The 20,200-nt window shown below is 36.5% G+C and overlaps 1 protein-coding gene across 2 annotated transcripts in view; it reads right to left on the bottom strand.

Annotated features, from left to right (window-relative positions):
* Nucleotides 1-20,200, bottom strand: part of LOC111158218 (REV3 like, DNA directed polymerase zeta catalytic subunit) — a 183,512-nt gene that overhangs the window by 110,596 nt on the left and 52,716 nt on the right. The window contains exons 2-4 of one of the 2 annotated variants that reach the window (XM_022520135.1): nucleotides 19,201-19,390; nucleotides 12,804-12,878; nucleotides 6,617-6,777 (exon numbers count right to left, since the gene is read on the bottom strand). In XM_022520135.1, coding sequence (XP_022375843.1) covers nucleotides 6,617-6,777; nucleotides 12,804-12,878; nucleotides 19,201-19,390 — 426 coding nt within the window. Of the gene's footprint in view, nucleotides 1-6,616; nucleotides 6,778-12,803; nucleotides 12,879-19,200; nucleotides 19,391-20,200 lie in introns of those variants that run through there. The other variant, XM_022520136.1, reaches the window with a different exon arrangement.

Here is a 20,200-nt window from a genome sequence, read left to right as displayed (position 1 = left end):
AAAGGTAAAAGGGGATAAATTCTACTTTTAATTTGCACGCAATTACCCTTTAGGTAAAATAATATAAAACCTATAGGACTAGTTTCTAAAATTGTGTCCTTAAAATGCATACACACACAGGAATGCATGTGTACGTCAGAGAACAATGGTTCCAAACTAAGAGGGAACAAAAGTATTTGTAATATGAATATGAGAGAAAAATAGACACAATACTTAGATACTGGAATAAAAGTATGACACATTTAAGTGTGCTATTGTGGTAGGTATGATTAAAATCTCATTTTGAAAATAATGAAGAATTAAGAATTTTTATAGACTTTTTAAATTCCTAGGGTATTCTGTATGAATCGCCACTAAAATTCTAATGGAAATCAGATTCCAGGTTAAGATTCAAAACAGACTTCCAACACTATGCCCCCAACAAAAAAATATGTAACACATTCCAGAAGTGATGGCAGTTAACAGCAGTGAGTGGAAACCGGGGGCAAATACAAATACAATTTGACCAGTGGTGGAAGAAGGGACTAAGCATGTTCGCTTAGTTGTCTAGGTTTCGGGCACTGAGTCCTGGGGTCATACTTTGAAGTAGTCTCTAAATTTTAGTAACTCTTCTGTGATCTCTTATAGGAATTTAAATTCTAAGAGAAAGCTTAATTGAGTAGCATGGACAGAATTCTAACATTAAGAAAGATGCTAAATTTGTAATCTTTTCCAGCTAAATTTAATGCTTTTTGTTTGTTGTTGTTTTAAGTAGACACAGTGGCCAGCATGGAGCCCAATATGGGGCTTGAACTCACCATCCTGGGATCAAGACCCGAGCTGAGATTAGAGTCAGACACTCAACCAAATAAACCACCAACGTGCCCCAGTACTTTGATCCTATTTGGTTAGCCTGATCACAAAATAGTGTAATTAAGACTGAGATCAGGTATTACCACCTTTGTTATTTCAATAAAACACATGCGGAAACATGAAAGTGATTTTATATACCTTTAGATGTTTTTAAAGACTTTGCTGTTAGGTGGCTAGGGCATTAATATGAAATTACTTTGTAAGTTGTAAGTTACCATAAATATTTTCTAACAAATTTATATGAAAAAAGAATCTATACAAGTTTACTGATTCAAAGTTATTGACAACATTATAAAAAAACACATTTTACCTACTTTTTGTGCATTGTTTTAGCATATTTCCCTAAAGAACATGGAAACTCCCTAACTTAAATATATATATATACACACACATAAAATTATATACATATATAATTTTTCAATTGTGGATGATAAAAAATACAAAATACCTCTGTGGTGCTCAAAATATTTACTGTTTACTTTATATACTTCACCTTAACAACTACAGCAATTAGCACCATTTCCATTCATCTGACACCTGATTATATAACTGAAATCCTGAGAAAAAAACTGTATATGCCTATATACTGTTAAAATTTCTAAATCTTTTCTACTTTTGAACTTACTCCATTTTCAAAAGACTCCATTATGTACGTCTTCCAAAATAAAATGTTAAGTTATGCATATATATGTAATACATATTAATTTACCATAAGAAGTTAACTGTCAGTTTAATGTGTCTGAGAAACATGGTAAAATATAAAAAAGTGATTCGCTTCTTCTTTCCATGATTTCACTATAACCTTTTATACAAAACAAGCAAAACAAAACAAACCAAAACCTGAGGGACACTTAGTATAAGGAATTAAGATATAAATTTTATTTCATCATATTTGCAACAATTTCCCTGCTTTTAATTTCCAACTAAATCTCATGTGTTCCTGCCTTCAAATTGTGAAAATTTTCTGTATCTTGAAAAAAAAAATCCTTCTAATTAACATTCTAATTCTCATCTAACTTCTGTACTAAAATAAATGGCTTACATATATTTGACAACTCAAACTTTTCTCATGTTTTCCTACTGGAAATAAACTTCTGTGAAAGTTACCTACTTTTCCTATAAAAACCTACTGTTGATAGTCTAGAATCTTTACCATTCCTCAATCCTAATTGAACTATCATCTGTATTTGATACTGATAACCAAGCTGCTGTATTCTTTTATTCCCTCAATAACCTTTTTATTTTGGAATAATGTTACATTTATAGAGAAGTTGCAAGGGTAGTACAGAGTTTCTACTGTTAACATTTTACATTGTGACAGTACATCTGTCAAAATAAACGGACACAGACACATCAATATTAACTAAACTGCACACTTTATTTGAATTTCACCAGTTTTTCCACTGTTGTCCACTTTCTGTTTCAGGGTCCAACTCAGTACACCACATGGCATCTAGTTATCCTGTCTCCCTAAGTCTCATCTGGTCTATTTCTGTCTCTCCTTGTTTTTTCATGGCCTTGAGAATCATGAGTACCGGCCAGGTAACCTGTAGAACATCCCCCCACATCTGGGTTTGTCTGACGTTTTTCTCATCACTAGACTGTGGTAATGGGTTTTTGAAGTGTCACAGAGATGAAGTATCCTTCTCATCACCTCACATGAGGGCCTACACAATATCACATGACACCACTGAGGATGTTAACCTTCAACATTTGGTTAACTAAGGTATAGTTCTATGGGTCTGATAAATATATAGACGCATGCAGTACCATACAGAACAATTCCTTCACCCTCAAAGTTTGCCTGTATATTTGCTTTGTAGTCAACACTCCCCTCTCCTCCAATCCCTGGCAACCACTAATATGTTTTCTATTTCTGTAGTTTTGCTTTTTCCAGAATGTTTTATGAATGAAATCATCCAATTAGGAGCCTCTGGGTCTGGCTTCTTTCACTCAGTAAAATGTGTTAAAGATTCATCAATGTTGTATGAATTGATAGCTTGGTGCTTTTTACTGATTCACAGTATTCCACTGTATGGTTAGATCACAGTTTATCCACTACCCCAATGAGTGGACATTTTGGTTACTTTAGACTTTTAGCAATTATGAAGCTGCTATAAACATTTGCATACAGGTTCTTGGGCAGACATAACTTTTAAATCACTTGGGTAAATGCAGAGGAGAGCAATCACTGGGTCATGTAAGTCTATGTGTAACATTATGAGAAACTGCCAAACTGTATTCCAAAGTGGTTGCACTATTTTGCATTCCCACCCGCAATGAATGAGTTACTGTTGTTCCACATCCCTGCCAGCACGTATTGCTAGTTTTGGATTTTAGCCATTCTAAAAGGTACGTAGCAGTAGCTCTTTGTGGTTGTAATTTGCATTTCCCTAATGATATATAATATTAACAATCATCTTTTCATGTGTTTGCCCTTGTTACATCTTCTTTTTTGCTAGGATCTGTCCAGATCTTTGAACTTTATTTTTTAAATATTTATTTATTTCAGAGAGCTTGAGCAAAAATGTGCATATTGGGAGAGGGGCAGAGGGAGAGATTCAAGCAAACTCCATGCTGAGTGTGGGGGAGTGGGGCTTGGGCCCATAACCCATGAGAGCATGAAGTGAGCTGAAACCAAGAGTCAGATGCTCAACCGACTGAGCAACCCAGGTGCCCCTCTTTTGACCATTTTTAATTGGATTGTTTGCTTTCTTACTGTTGAGAGTTCTTTACATATTCTAGATGCAAGTACTTTATCTGATATGTAATTTGAAAATGTTTTCTCCCAGTGTGTGACTTACCTTTTCATTAATAGTATTTTCCACAGAGCTAAAATTTTTAATTTTGATAAAATCAACTTAGCAGTTTTTGTTTTCATGGATCGTATTTTTTGTATTCTACCTAGAACCTCATTGCCAATCCAAGGTCAGGCAGATTTTCCCTTTGTTTTCCTCTGTAAGTCTGATAGTTTTAAATTTTCACATTTAAGTCTATGATCCATTTTGATTTTTACATAAGGTGTGAAGTATGTGTCTGGGTTCTTTTATTTTTATTTTCTGGCATCCAATGATTCCAGCACCATTTGTTGAAAAAAACTATCCTTTCTTCACTGAATTACGACAGTACCTTTGCCAAAGATAAGTTAATGTTATTTGTGTGGGTCTATTTCGGGTTCTCTTTTGTTCCATCGGTCTGTATGTCCCATCCTTTTTCTAATACTATGCTGTCTTGATTACTGTAGCTTTATAATTGGTAATGTGATTCCTTAAAGCTTTACTCTTGGTAAATCTCTACATTGCCCCCCTCACCAAAAGAAGGATCTCCCAGTGGGGTGCCTGGGTGGCTCAGTGGGTTAAAGCCTCTGCCTTCGGCTCAGGTCGTGATCCCAGAGTCCTGGGATCGAGCCCCGCATCGGGCTCTCTGCTCCGCAGGGAGCCTGCTTCCTCCCCTCTCTTTCTCTGCCTGCCTCTCTGCCTACTTGTAATCTCTCTCTCTCTCTGTCAAATAAATAAAATCTTAAAAAAAAAAAAAAAAAAAAAAGGAAGGATCTCCCAGATAAGAAATAACAAAGCCCTCACAAGAATTTGGGGAAACAATTCCTGTAGGGAAGGAAGTTAAGCAGTGAAGTTATCCTTCTCCTGCCTTTTTGTATCTTTTCTCTTCCTGCCTTCACTTTCTACTCTTTTTCTCTATGGAGAAAAAGAAAGATACTGGGCAGACAGACTACTTCATCCTTTATCAGATTATCTCTATCTTGGGATCCTATGGACTATTTATACAACTTGGTTTATACAGAATTTTATAAAATTCTAAGATTTTGAGATGAGAAAAACTGGCATTTAGTAAACTGTAAGTTGCACCTAAATCTGAGATTACTATCTAGTAGAATTAGTTATGAACAAATGAATTATTTTGGTCTACTTAAAAGGTGAGTCATATATTGGTCAATGCTTCAATTTTTGTGGATTTAAAAAATGTAATATTTAAGTTGTCAATATAAAACAATCTGTTTTCAGAAACAGTATTACTGCATCTAAATTATTTCATGTAAAGGTATTATCAGCATCATGGAGAGACATGACAAACACAACTATAAGTATATATAACATTATATATTAAAGCATTGCAAATAGTATTATATTTGATAAGGATTCTGCATTATAGTTTTCCAAATTGCATCTGTAATTCCAGTCCCTGAATTCCTTGTCTTTAGAGCATGTGTATGTGCACATATGTGCACACATCAGTGTTTGCTAGGTTTTGCTCATAGAGAGTTTTCTTGTGTGTCTGGTATGTTCTAAATTGTGTGAACATATTATATTTGAAATGTTATTTTTAGGAAGAATTTAAGACCTGTAATAAAATTCTACAGTAGATTTTAGAATTTAGAATTTGCCTCTACTGAATGGTGAGTATATGACCAGACCATCACTACCTCAGATAAAGTTCTAGATCTGGGAATCTCTTTTATTCCCAAGGAATTTAAACTGTGTTGAAGTATCTTAAAGCTGTTCCACTTCCTAGTTTGTAAGGGCATCTTACCCAATGAGACCCTGGGTTTTGTTTCTGCCTCTCTCATTTGGAAAGGCTGTCTCAATGGAGAGTCCAAATTTTCCAGGATGAGCAAACCCCTCAGGGCAAAGGTTGATTTTCAGCAGTCTATTTCCTCTTTTGGCCAGTATTTCTTTGCTGTTTTGTATCTCTTTGATGCATTTAAGATTTTTTAAAAATCTTCTTAGCCTTTAAATTGTTTTTAACAGGAAGGTTAATTATAATCACTTAGCCCATTATTGAGCAGGGGAAAAAAAAATCCTCCCTGGTTACTTTTTAGAGCACAGTTTGGATACTGTAGAAGAAATGTAAGAAGTTAAACCAAAAAGAATAGACAGTAAACTATGAGATAAAAAAAGCTAGCCTCTGGTTTAAGAAGTATGGCAGTGAAGAAAAATAAAAAATTAAAGCAGGACAATAGCACTGGCAGAAAAAAAATGTTGGGTTCATTTTGTTTCAAGTAGAAGAGAAGGAATTCGATGAGAACAAAAACAAAAGATGCTAGACCATCTGACCCGGAAATTCTATTCCTAGATATGTGCCCAAGAGAAGTGAAAATATATGGCTACACAAATATCTGAACTTATGTTCAAAGCAGCTTTGCTCATAATAGCCAAAAAGTGGAAACCCAAATTTTCCATCAGTTGATGAGCTGATGAACAATATGTAATATGTTCATAAAATAGAGTGTTATTTGGCCATAAAAAGAATGAAACACTAATAAATGTTACAACATGGATGAACCTTGAAAACATTAGGCTAAATGAAAAAAAAAAATACAATTCCATTTATGGGAAATGTGCAGGCTGGCAAACATACAGAGACAGAAAATAGGTTGCTAAGGGGTGGGAGGCATGGAAAGGTTAAAGGTGACTGCTAAAGACTTCAGATTTTCTTTTAGAAGTGCTGAAAATGTTCTGAATTTGATTGTGGCGATGGTTGTACAACTCTGTGACTATACTAAAAGCCAATGAATTGTCCATTTTAAATGAGTGAGTTGTATGGTATGTGAACTGTATTTCAATAAAGTTATTACAAAAAAAATTCTTTTGAGATTCTTTTCCTGATGAACCCTAATACCATTTTGCATATTCCTTTTTATTCTTTATCCACTCAGCAGTTATTTTTTAAATATATGTCATTTTATGAATCATCAATTACATAACCCTTGTTTCAAAGCTTTAATTTGAACTTGGGAAATTAACCTTACTTTTCCTTCTTGCTTTTCGGAACTTGACAGCAGCCAGATTTATTAAATTCATTCCATAGAGATTGTAGTCAATGAACAGCTGTAGGAGGTAGGGAATATGCGCTTCATGAGGCTGGTAAAATTTATTCATTATGGCTCCACTTTGCAAAAGTTCACATATCCTAAATTAGAAGAAAAAGTTATATCATAAAATTATGGTTCCTAAAATGTTAAATGAAACATTATACTACTATAGAGAATGAAACACATTATATTAGCACACAAATTTTTTATTTTAATTTTACTGAAATTTTGTATTTTGTTAGAAATAAAAAAAAATAAAAGTTTGGTCAAGTTTTAAAGTCAGCTGCACACTCAAAGAAAATGACAAAAAACTACTTGGATAAAGAATATTTTGACTTCAAAAACCAACTTAATACTAATTATATTAAAAAAAACAGGATGTGAAAAGTTTCTAAAATATGAACTTTTCCTGGGGTGCCTACCTGCCTCAGTCAGTGGAGTATGTGACTCTTGATCTCCAGGTTCTAAGTTTGAGCCCCAAGTTGGGTGTTGAGATTACTTAAAATTAAAATCTTAAAAAAAAAAAGAGTTTCTCCTTTTAAACATTGAGAGAAACATTTTAAAAGATTATTATAAACGTTCTGAAAAAGGATTTATGACTCAAATCCACTACTCTGAAATACTATTTTAATATTTGTCTTCTCTTGAGTTATTTTTCCTTCATGATGGATAATAAAAACAATAGGCAATATAAAAAGTGTAAGTGCTATGCAAGGGAAGTATATGAAACATCCAGAAGGGATTAATAAGATAAAGGTACGGAAGTTGTTTCTGCAAAGCCTTCTTGAAGAGAAATCTCTAAACAGGAGACTAAATGATGAATTAAAGATATTTCTTCTCTGGAGAAAGGGAAGAGTATTTCACACGAATAAAATTATACGTATGAAAGGTCACAAGAAAACGTGGCCTATTTGGGAACTGAAATCATTGAGTGAGGCTTAGTGACAGGCTGTGGAGAGTATATCTATAGGGGTGTGGGCTAGAGAGATAATGAAAAGTCAGATCATGCAGTCTATTAAAACATTCAAAGAGATAGCAGAATTTGCCTTTGAAGTAAAGAGCAGGAAAGACAAATGACCAGGGTAGCTAGACAATACACAGGACTAGAGCTAGGAAATGAGAAAGGTATTGTGGAAAAACTAAGATGATGGTAGCGTTGACGAAGATCATGGCACTGTGTTGATTCAGGAGATATATAAGGAATAGTCAAGCCTTGGTGACTGATTAGATGTGGAGGATATGGCAGAATAAGAGTTAAGGAGGATGTCTAGATTTCTTGGTGGTCCCATGTTATTGAAATAGAAAGGACTAGGGACACCTGGATGGCTCAGTCGGTTAAGCCACTATCTTCGGCTCAGGTCATGATCCCAGGGTTCACGGATCATGGGATCAGGGATCAGAGTCCCACATCGGGCTCCTTGCTTGGCAGAGAGCCTGCTTCTCTCTCCACCTCTGCCTGCTTCTTCGAAATAGAAAGGACTAGAAAAAAACAGGTTTCTTTGCAGAATTTCAGAGAGAGATTAAGGATAAACTCAGTTTTAGACATACTGGGGTTTAGGTATTGTGGGGTATTCAGGTAGGTTTCCATGAAAATACTGACAATGAATGACAATGAGAATGAGGACAAGAATAACTTCATTTACACAGCAGAGGCAGCTAACATATTTAAGGACTATGTACTAAACACTGTGTTAGGTGTTTCAAATGCTTAATCTCAAGTAATCCTCACTACAAACCTATGATACTATTAGCCCCATTTTATAAATAGAGAAACTGAGTCTTAGATTAAAAAGTTGTCCCAAATCATACAAATTAAAAGCGGGAAGAGCTAAAATTAATGTTTTCTCTGATTTGTGAGCCCATACTCTTAACACTCTTAACTGCAGAGCTATTCTATTTATCCAGAAGATGGTGTGACACATTGATCCAGAGCTCTGGAGGAAAATTTAGGCTATTGATATATACCTGGAAGTCAAATGCATAAAGATTAACAAAAAGTTAAACCAAACCATAACAGTAGATAAGGCTATACAGTGAGGTGAGAGTACAGACAGAAAAGCTGAAAGCTAAGACATAACCCCAAGAACAGCTGCAGATGTTAAAAGAGGAACCAACAAAATGGCATAAATATGAATAATCAGACAGGTATAAGGAAAATCAGAGGAGGCTTATATCAAAGAAATGAACACCTGGGGTTATTTTAAAGCACTATAACCACAGACATAAGGTCAAAAGTTAAGGACAAAATGGTATTAACTAGATTTAGCAACATGGAGATCTGATTTTGACAACATAGATCCTCTCGAAAGGGTCTCAGGAATCCCCAGTGCACAATTTAACAACTACTTTTCTAGACTGATGAGTTCCATTTTCTCTATGAAGTAGAAGGCAAAGCCTTGGGAGGGGCTTCATATTTGAGTAAAGAGGGTGGAGAAAGGTAGGAAGAAAATTAGAGAAAAGCAGAAATAAGGCAAGGCAGGGCCCAGGTGAAGTTGAAGACTATGAATTCACAGTGGCACCATTCTGTTGTGATTTTTTTGTATCCTAACAATAATCAGAAGCCAGAGTTTATAGCAGAGAAAAAAAGGTAAATAAACAGATTAACCCAGAATAGATGGTTAACCTGGCAGACAAAGGAGTTGAAAAGATAGAGAACAGAATCTAAGCTGGATAGGAAAGAAATTAATTGCAGGAGAAAGTTATACAGAATGGGGCAGTAGTAGTGAGTCCAGGGAATTTAAAGCCTCAAAACAAAACAAAACAAAACAAAACAAAACAGGGACACCTAGATGGCTCAGTCATTAAGCGTCTGCCTTCAGCTCAAGTCAGGATCTCAGGGTCCTGGGATCAAGCCCTGCATTGGGCTCCCAGCTCAGTGGAAAGCCTGATTCTCCCTCTCCCACTCCTCCTGCTTGTATTCCCTCTCTCACTGTCTCTCTCTGGGTGAAATAAAGAAAATCTTAAAAACAAACAAAAAAAACCCCAACAACATATAAAGGATCTTATTAGAGCCATGAAAAGGTTCTAAAACTGAATTATAGTGGTAAGTGTACAATTCAGCAAATTTACTTTAAAAAAAAAATCACTGAACTGCATATCCTTAAAATGTGTGAATTTTGTGGTAAATTAGATCTCAAAAATTAAAAAAAGAAGAAAACTGTAGTCAGAAATCAAGATGTCTGCATTTAAAATCTCAGAGGCAGGACAAATTTCAGGATGTGGTAAGAGTAGGTACTAGGTATTTATCCTAAAGATACAAATTCAGTGATCTGAAGGGGCACGTGTGCCCAAATGTTTATAGCAGCAATGTCCACAACAGCCAAACTATGGAAAGAACCTAGATGTCCATCAACAGATGAATGGGTGTGTGTGTGTGTGTGTGTGTGTGTGTATGGGAATACTATGCAGTCATCAAAAGAAATGAACTCTTGCCATTTGCAATGACGTCGATGGAACTAGAGGGTATTATGCTGAGCGAAATAAGTCAATCAGAGAAAGACAATTATCACATAATCTCCCTGAGATGAGGAACTTCAGAGGCAGAGTAGGGGGTTTGGGGAGTAGGAAAGGAAAAATTGAAACAAGATGGGATCGGGAGGGAGACAAACCATAAGAAAATCTTAACCTCACAAAACAAACTGAGGGTTGGGGGAGGGAGGATATGGAGAGGGTGGTTGGGTTATGAACCTTGGGGAGGGTATGTGCTATGGTGAGTGCTGTGAAGTATGTAAGCCTAACGATTCACAGATCTGAACCTCTGGGGCAAATAATACACATTATATGTTTAAAAAAAAAAAAAAAAAAAAGAATGGCAGTAAAGTTCACAGGAGATGAGCAAGTAGAGAAAGCAAGAGACCAGTCTCCAAATGGTATGTATAGGATTGATTCATTCTATAGAAAGTTATTGACTACTCTGTGCCAGACACATAGATTCTGAACACTGAGGATTATACATCAAACATAGCAAAAAAAATCTTTGCCTGTGGACTTACATTCTAGCAGGGTACCAATTGTATGTGCAAAATTTTTTTTACGATTTTTATTTATTTATTTGAGAGAGCAAGCGAGTACATGCTGGGGGAAGGGACAGAAGAAGAACAGACACCCTGCTGAGCAGAGAGCCTGATGCAGGCCTTGATCCCAGGACCCCAGGATCGTGATCTGAGCCCAAGGCACAGATGCTTAACCTACTGAGCTACCCAGGTGCCCCTGTATATGGAAATTTTAAAAAGAGGACATGTGTGTATATATATGTATGGAAAATAAAAGGATAGGGGTGCCTGGGTGGCTCAGTGGGTTAAGCCTCTGCCTTCGGCTTAGGTCATGATCTCAGGGTCCTGGGATTGAGCTCCACATTGGGCTCTCTGCTCAGCAGGGAGCCTGCTTCCCCCTCTGTCTCTGCCTACCTCTCTGCCTACTTATGATCTCTCTCTCTCTGTCAAATAAATAAATAAAATCTTTAAAAAAGACACACACCACACTCTTAAATTGCCTCTGGGGAGAAAAGTAGTTAAGAGCAAGGGTAAATAAAAAATATTTTATAAAAACAAAACAAAAAAAAATTAAAAACAAAAAAAAATATTTTAATTTATATAAAATATGAAAATCTTTTTCATATATACTATAGCCAACACAGCACCTATAATGTGCCAGGCACTGTTTGGAGCGACTTAAAGATATTAACACATTTGATTATCAGAACAATGTGTGCTAACATCAACCCAATTTACAGATGAGGAAGATAAGTCACAGAGTAAATAACATGCCTAAATCGTCCCAGGAGATAAGAAGTAGAGCCAGATTTTGAATACAGGTAATCTCTCAATAAATCAGGGAATTTCAATAGGCACTATGATAACCTGACTATATAATTTAAAGCAAACTTACTGGAAAGAGTTTAATAAGTATTTGACTGTTATAGTCAGAAGGAAGAAAAATAGATTAGATGTATACTTCACATAGAACTAGGCTATTTTTAAAGATTATGCAAATTTTATTTATGGGTCCCCCTTTAGCACACTTGGGGCTGAGAAAGGGTAAAAATGATTAAGGTTTACTCTCTCACTACTGTGTGTACAAGATAGGTTAAGAATTCACAGTGATTGTTCTTTTGGACTCCATGTATATAAGAAAGTGTGACCAAGGGAAGTGGTACAAGAAACATCATTGTCTGTAAGTGCCTGTTCTGAAAAACTGTTTTGGTACCCTACATAACAGAAGCTGTTTGGGATAAGGGTGGGAGCAGATTATAGAGAAAACTAGTTTTCACTGGTTACCTGGAGAAGGGAATAACTAACCATTGGGATTAAGGCAGTGATTCAGTGAAGCACTCAGTTGGCCTAATTCAGAATAAACCTCACATCGTTGGTAGCTGTGCCTCTCTTGGTGCCTAAATCCACTCTGGGGAAACATTCAATTTGCGTCTTACCAAAAGGTTACCTTTTGAAACCTAGTACTTACTAGCAGAGAGGTCTTCTGAAAAAACAACAATAAGCATTTCTCTAAGGACACTTTTACCCTACTCATCACCAAACAGAATGAAAACCCTTGTTGTGAGCCCCAGAGGACGACTGAAATCTTCTTTACATGTGCCCTTCCTGCCATTAATGACTTAGATTCCAGGACCACTGACAAAATAAGATATAGACAGACTTACTGAGGGAAAGAAAAAAAACAAAACAAAACAAACAAAAAACCTGGGATATAAAATTTCACTAACATTAATAAAGAGTCAAAAGGATTTTGAGTTCTTAGTTTATACTCTGGCCTTATTCTCATATATTTCTTTTTGCTTTGAAACTAAAGAGCAAATTTCTCCTGGTTTTGAACATTTGCTCTGGCTACCAAGATCCTACAAGGCAGCCATCATCTCTCTTTATCTAGTTCTACAAGCTCTCTAAACCTAAGACAGAAAAGAAGCGATAAGGGGCCATGAAGCAAGGTCCTTTCACTCTTAAAATATCCTCCTTAGAGGCCAAGTTATGGCTCTCTCTTTGCACATAAATATACATATGGTCTCTTCCTTTAATAATGCTACAAACTACATAAACCTTTCTTCTAGATTTTTCTTATTATTACCGAAATACTTAAGTGATAGTTATTCATATTTTTATTTATCTTGTACCTTTTCACCATCGCAGGATTATAAAGATAGATCTTCATAAAGTGTCTTTCTTTCTCATGATAACCATAAAAAGGCCTGAAATAAAAGAAAAAGATATTTCAAATTATTTTCTGCATTCAGAGATGAAGTAATGCAGCTTGTTTCCCAAATTAGACTCAGGTGACCTAATTCAGTCTTATTTATATTATTAACCAAAACCCTAAAAAACAAACAAAACCATTCAAAACCTTCCAATTAAACCTACAAAGGTTAATATATAAAATACTGAAATCTGGTTACTTCTTTTAAGAAGTTTAAAAATAAGACTTTCAAAAACTAGGGACAAAAAGGAGTGGTAAACCATTCACACCTTAATTTCAATCATAATATCTCTATTAAAAAATGGCTCTTTTCAGGCACCTGGGTAGCTCAGTGGGTTAAAGCCTCTGCGTTCGGCTTAGGTCATGGTCTCAGGGTCCTGGTATCGAGCTCCGCATTGGGCTCTCTGCTGGGTAGGGAGCCTGCTTCCTCCTCTCTCTCTTTCTGCCTGCCTCTCCGCCTACTTGTGATATCTCTCAGTCAAATAAATAAATTAAAAAAAAAAAAAGGCTCTTTTCTCTTTACTCTAACCATGTATTAAAAAACCAGAGACCTTTCAAGTACCTTCTTGACCTATTTCCCATTCTTTCTGTCAAAAGCTGTATTTCTTCACTAATAAAGTCCTTTAATTAATAGCATTCATGAGGCACCGGGGTGGCTCAGTCAGTTAAGGGTCTGTCTTCAGCTCAGGTCATGATAACAGGGTCCTGGGATCGAGCCCCGCATTGGGCTCCCTGCTCAGTGGGAAGCCCGTTTCTCCCTCTCCCACTCCCCCTGTTTGTGTTCCCTCTGTCTGTCTCTGTTAAATAAATAAACAAAATCTTAAAAAAAACAAAAACAAAAAAAAACTTAACAGCATTCATCTTACTTTGCTTATTTGTCTCTATTTATTATTGATTTTGTAAGTTCACTAGCCAGAGACAATTTACCTATATTGTACATGCACATATACACGTGTGTGTGCGTAACACACATCCAACTCAAATGAAGCCTACGAAAACTGTGCAGACAGGAACTTAAGAGATTGAAAAGACCACGGCCTTACTTGAGGACCCTAATTACGTTGAGGCTGGATTTTTCTCAAGGGCATTAGCTAGAATGCGGAAAGGAAGAAGCAAAATCCCACATGGTCAGGAGAGAAACAAGTCTTCAGTGCAAGACGAAATAAGTTGGAATATCATGTTGCATCATTTCAGAAGGATCTGAAACTACACCAGTACCTCTGATATACAGACTACCATAATCATTTTTTTTTTCTTAAGTATGCTCCATGTCCAATATGGGGCTTGAACTCACAACCCTGAGATCAAGAATTACATGCTCTATAGATTGAGCCAGCCAGGTGCCCCCAGACTATCGCTTTCAAAGATGATATAATTAGAAATAATATATAAACAAGTATGAATTTGCATATAAAATAAAAAGTTTCATATCTTCCTAGAGTTTATCTGTAAATAAGTGGTTGGTTAAATCTTTAGGTGGGTAAACCCATTCACTTTCATTTAAAAAATACTGTCCCTTTATAATGGGCACTAGAGAGAACTTATCCTCATTAGGATACCATTTCTGTCATGTCGGACAATGCAGAGGACATCAAATACAGGAATAATCTGGCAGCAGAGTCATTATCTAGAGTATAAACTTTTATTTCCCCTAGCTAGTTTAAGCTTTTAGGTCACAGTCATCTATATGATTGTTGTAAAGCAATTTCTATTTAAAAAAACAAAAACAAAAACCCAACTATTTGCTAAGTCTTAAAAGGTTCTTTATCTCGTCCTTGCCACTCCCTCCAATCTTGCGTCCTATCACTCCTCCTTTAGCCTTCCTGAACATTTTAGCCCCTCTAACTTACTCCACTCTCAAGTACTTGCCATTCTCTCTGCCTGGAAAGCTTGCTCTGAACACTGGCATGGTTTGTTTTCAGTCTTCATTTAGGTTTCTACTGAAACTTCCTCACTTCCTCGTAAAAGCCTTCTCTGACCATCACTCCTTATCCCTTACCCTTTTTCACTCTTCCCCCCACCCCCCACCCTACTTTGTTTTAAAAACACTTAACCACTTTGTCTAGTTGGCCACTATTTACCCCATTTTTGTTGCCATGAAACAAAGACACATTACATGAATGATTTCATTCTCTCTCACTGGCAAAATTTCAACTGTTTATTCCTCCTGCTATGGTATTTCTCATATAGATAAATAGAGTTCTCTACCTGGAGACACGAGTTATTTTTAGCCAGATAAATAGGGGAAAAATTTAAATGTGCAGTGTAGTACATGTTTTCTTTGCTTTGTTTTGGTTTTGTTAACAATCTTTAGGGTTTTACAATTAAAATTTCATAAATTTCAAAAACTGATTATAAGTTAAGACTATCAAACCTCTAAAATTCTTTAAAAATCTAGGATTCTGTTTTCACATCTATGGCCCCAAAATATAGCCTGGAAATTCTATAAATTCAATTTTCTGCTTCTGTAAAATCTAACTGGCAACCCTTACTTCCTGCTGTTGGCTTCTTCAGCTGGTTTTGCTAAAAGAATTCCTCAACAGGGAGATCCTTTGGATGGAAGAAGGCAGGATGGAACAGTTTGAAAAGATATTTTATGCTTAAAAAATATCTGATAATTAAGTGTTTTTTAATAACAGTAAGAAGGAAAATGAAAATGGATAGCAAAAGATCTCAATTCACTTACATGGATTAGGAATCTCTTTTTAGGATATTTTCTAGAATCATGGCAGCTAAATAGCAAGGAATTCCAGAAATGAGCCTAAAGTCCTAATCCTATCTCTTGACCTAGCCTCAGGATAATGCATTATCCAAAAAGACTGGAATTAAACCTGTACAAATTTTAATTTGGTAGTTATGCACAACCTTGTCTAAAGAAGTAGGAAAAACTGAAGGACTAAAATATTCATAGAAGCTAAAATGTATGGTAATAAAAAAGGGATCTAGGTTAGGAAAAAAGTTAGAATAAGGGGAAAAGAGAACGGCAGCCAGAGAACAGCTCATTTTTCACCTCAGGTATTCGGATTCTTAAAACCATGACAATGCCTTTAAGAAAATACCCATTAAAAATACAGAAAGACTGGTAAGTGGGACGCCTGGCTGGCTTAGTTGGTAGAGCATGTGACTCTTGATCTCAGGGTAGTGAGTTCAAGCCCTGTTGGGGAAAGAGCTTACTTTAAAAAAAAAAAGACTGGTAACTATTCATTTTACTAGGCTGTTTGGAAACTCAACTTTGAAATGAGAATATGTATAGGAAATTCCTTAGAAACTATTAAACATTAAAAAATTAGAATATAAAGCTGATAATTATCTTTAACCTAATTGTTACTATCATAGGATAGGTGTGAACTTGTACCTCATTCACTTATGCAACCAAATAGTTGCTGAGCCATATTTACTAAGTGTCCAACACCATACAAAGTGCTAAGGACATCATGGTGGACAAGACAAACATGGTCCTTTTTCTTGCAGAGCTTACATGCTCGTGGGAGAAATACATAAAAATTAAGTAAACAAAAATTAAAATAATTGCCAACTACATTAAGTGCTGAAGGAAACAAAGAATGGGCAGAGATACAGAATAACAATAATGACAACCTATTTTTAAGTAAGGAAATCAGAGAAAACTTCTTTGAAGAGGTAAAGGATTTAAAGGACTGGAGAAGGATAGAGTACTCAAGGAAAACAAACTGCATGTATGAAGCTGGGAAAGAGCTCGGCACATCAGAGGAACTGAAAGAAGACCCATATAGAATTTCTAGATGGAGCATAGTGAACTTAAGTATGGAGGTAGGCAGGGGTCAGATCACATAGGCTGTGGTTAGAAGCTTAAATTCAGGATGCCTGGGTGGCTCAGTTGGTTGGACGACTACCTTTGGCTCAGGTCATGATCCCGGAGTCCCGGGATCGAGTCCTGCATCGGGCTCCCAGCTCCACAGGGAGTCTGCTTCTCCCTCTGACCTTCTCCTCGCTCATGCTCTCTCTCACTGTCTCTCTCTCTCAAATAAATAAATAAAATCTTAAAAAAAAAAAAAAGCTTAAATTCATTCCATTAACAATATGAAGCCATTCAAGGATTTTTTTTTTTTGGTAATTTTATTTATTTGACAGAGATCATAAGCAGGCAGAGAGAGAGGAGGAAGCAGGCTCCCCGCTGAGCAGAGAGCCTGATGTGGGGCTTGCTCCCAGAACCCTGGGATCATGACCTGAGCCAAAGGCAGAGGCTTTAACCCAGTGAGCCACTCAGGCACCCCCATTCAAGGATTTTAAGTGATTTTAAGAGGATTCAGCGTATCTTAAGAGTACTCTCGTGGCTCTGGAGCAAGACAAAAATAGAAGGAAATTCCATTAAAAAGATACTGTGATGGTCCAGAGGAAAGCCTAGATTAAGGTGGAAGTAATAGAGAGACTTTAAGATAGTCTTCATATAAACATTTCGAACTCAAAATGTTCTAAAATGAGCTCCAAATCTTCCCTGCCAGCCTGTTCTGCCTGCACCTTGCATCCTTTTAGCAGTATGGACTCAAATTTTTATAGTCATCTTTGACTCCTGTCACAACCTTCATCCAATCAGATAGCAAAGCTTACTGACTCAAACCTCAGAATAGATCCAGAAGCTGACCACGTCTCACTACTCCCATTACTACCTAAGTACAAGTCAGCATGTTTTCTCATCTCACCCAGATTAATGAAACAGAATCCTAATGCTCTCCCCTGCTTCTACCCTTATCCCCGATGATCTACTTTTCACAGAACTGCTAAAGTAATCCTTTCAAGTTTAAGTTAAATTTTGGCTACTCAAATTTCTGCAAGAGCTCAGAGTAAAAGTCATAGTCCTCAGAACAACCCACTGCAGTAGTTCTCAAACTTCAGTGTGTATTAGAATCATTACAAAGGCTTATTAAAACACAAATTGCTGGGCCCTACCACCAGAGTTCTGATTCATTAGGTCTAGGATGGGACCCAAGAATATATTTTAAATAAGTTCCTAGGTATGTTAATCTGAGTCCTCTGAGAAATAGATGCCAATATATGCAAGAATTTATCAGGGGAAACAACTGAGAGAAAATGAGGAGGTACCCAGGAGAGCCTTGGATAGTTACCAAACTTGATACACGTCTGATTCCATGTGAAACAGAGAGGGACAGAGGGAAGATCAGTAGAAATGTCTTCTATTGTAATTCTAATCAAAGTGCAGAATGAATTTCAGAGAGTTCTCAAGTGTCTCCCAGGAATAGGCCTGCCTTTGTACCCTTACCAGGTTTAGCCACTGGTTAGGAATAGCCTATGGAAAGCAGCTTCAGTTCATATGGAATGATAGATAGATTTCACCGTGCTGGTGGGGCTGTTGTTCAATCATACTTGCTGTATTTGGAGGTCTGACAGATGCATTCTCCTAGCTGTCAAATCAGGTAAAGCTGATGTTGGTGATCCTGGAAACCATACTTTAAGAACCACTGGCCAACATGATCTCCATCCATTCATATCTCTCTAACCTCACTTTGTTCTACTCTCTTTTTCCTCCATTCTGATCACCTCCATGTAATTCCTACTCCCTCACCTTCAAGTCTTTGCTCAAATGTCATTCACCTTGTCAATGCCACCTTCCCTGATGACCTTGTATAAAATTGCCACCAGTCCACTTTCCTACCCTACACTATGGATCCATCATATACTACTCTACATCTTTGTTCCATAGCACTATCATGTAATAAATACATTTATTTTGTGTCATATCTTTAAGTTATGTTCTGTTTCCAAATACTAAAATATAACCTCCATGGGGGCAGGGATCTTTGTTTTGTTTACCAATATATCCCAAGCACCTAGAATAGTGCCTAGCAAATGGAAGATGCTCAATAAATATGTTAAAATAAATCACATGAAATTCTACAGTTCTAAGAAGTGGAGAAATGGAAAAGGTTAAACCATCTTTCACTGCAATAAAAATTTACTTTAAAAAATTAAAGCATAGGGATGCCTGGGTGGCTCAGTTGGTTAAGCCGCCTCCTTCAGCTCAGGTCATGATCCTGGGTCCTGGAACTGAGTCCCGCATTGGGCTCCTTGCTCAGTGGGGAGCCTGCTTCTCTCTCTGCTCTGCCTGCCACTCTGCCTCCTTGTGCTTGTGTGCTCTCTCTCTGACAAAAAAATAAAATCTTTAAAAAAAAAAAAATTACAGCATAAAATTTGCCTTACTTCCATTAGATTAGAAGTAAAAGAAAAATAAACAGTATCTCTGAATCAGACAGGTTTTCTTTACTTGGGATGGTACTAGAAATACAAATAAAGAAATTTTAAAAAAGTTAACATATACTTACATTCCTGATACTAATGACACTTTGAACACGTGCTGAGCAGTGGAAGATGGATTGCCTAAAGCCACATTAAGTGCTCTGTCGATACTGAATGCCATCTGAGAAAGATAGCTTTCTGGCTGCTGTCCATAACCATCGTATGGCACATAGAGGTAAGGAAAGATGCCATGCAGATGAAGACATGTCTTCTGACCTAAAAATGTACAAATTATAAAGTTTAGTCTTGAGATGTATTTTAAAATTTTAACATTACAAGCTCAGAATGCAAATCATTTAAATGTTCTAATGACAATACAGCTTATCTAGGTATAGAGTTGAAAAAAATTAACCCATAATTTAAAGCCACCTATATTAACTGCATTTTACAACAGAACATTTAGAAGCATTTTATAAACATAAGCATTATAGTATGATTGAAACAGTAGTTTTGGTGAAAATATGTTTGAGTATTTTACCCACAAAATCTCACTGGTTTTACATACTTCATTCAATCGCCCTATAATAATACCACTTTGCACAGTGTTATGAATCTTACAGAAACTCACTGAAAGTTTTTTAAATAAATCAGTGCATGTCTGTCTTGGCATAAAGGTTTTCAAACAAGAGAATTCCCTGAGACAGCGACTGTTCTAGGAGAAAGGAGAGGGTAAAAGCAGTTCCAGTATGTGGAATTTTGCTATAAGGGTGTGGAAGGGGGTTTGAGGAAGAGTAATAATAAAATTTTGCTATTAGGAAAACAACAACAACAACAACCAAAAATGACAAAAACAAAGCAAAAGAAAACCTCTACAGATCATTTGTCCATAACGGACCTCTAGATATCTAAACTGCACATTTGGTGGAGTGGGACGAGGGGGAAACACAATGAGAGGTGAAAAAACAAGCATGCACACTTCCCAGGAAGCCATTCTATCGGGCAAGGTGCAAAAGGGGTAAACGGTGCTGACCTGCCAACAGACAATCAGGGTTAGCTATGATAAAGAAAGTAATACGAGGAAGAACC

The sequence above is a fragment of the Enhydra lutris genome, unplaced genomic scaffold, assembly GCF_002288905.1.
Source record: "Enhydra lutris kenyoni isolate GAN:26980312 unplaced genomic scaffold, ASM228890v2 scaffoldscaffold58, whole genome shotgun sequence".
Lineage (NCBI taxonomy): Eukaryota > Metazoa > Chordata > Mammalia > Carnivora > Mustelidae > Enhydra > Enhydra lutris.
The sequence above is the reverse complement of the archived record's forward strand: the minus strand, read 5'-3'. Positions and strand labels throughout refer to the sequence as shown.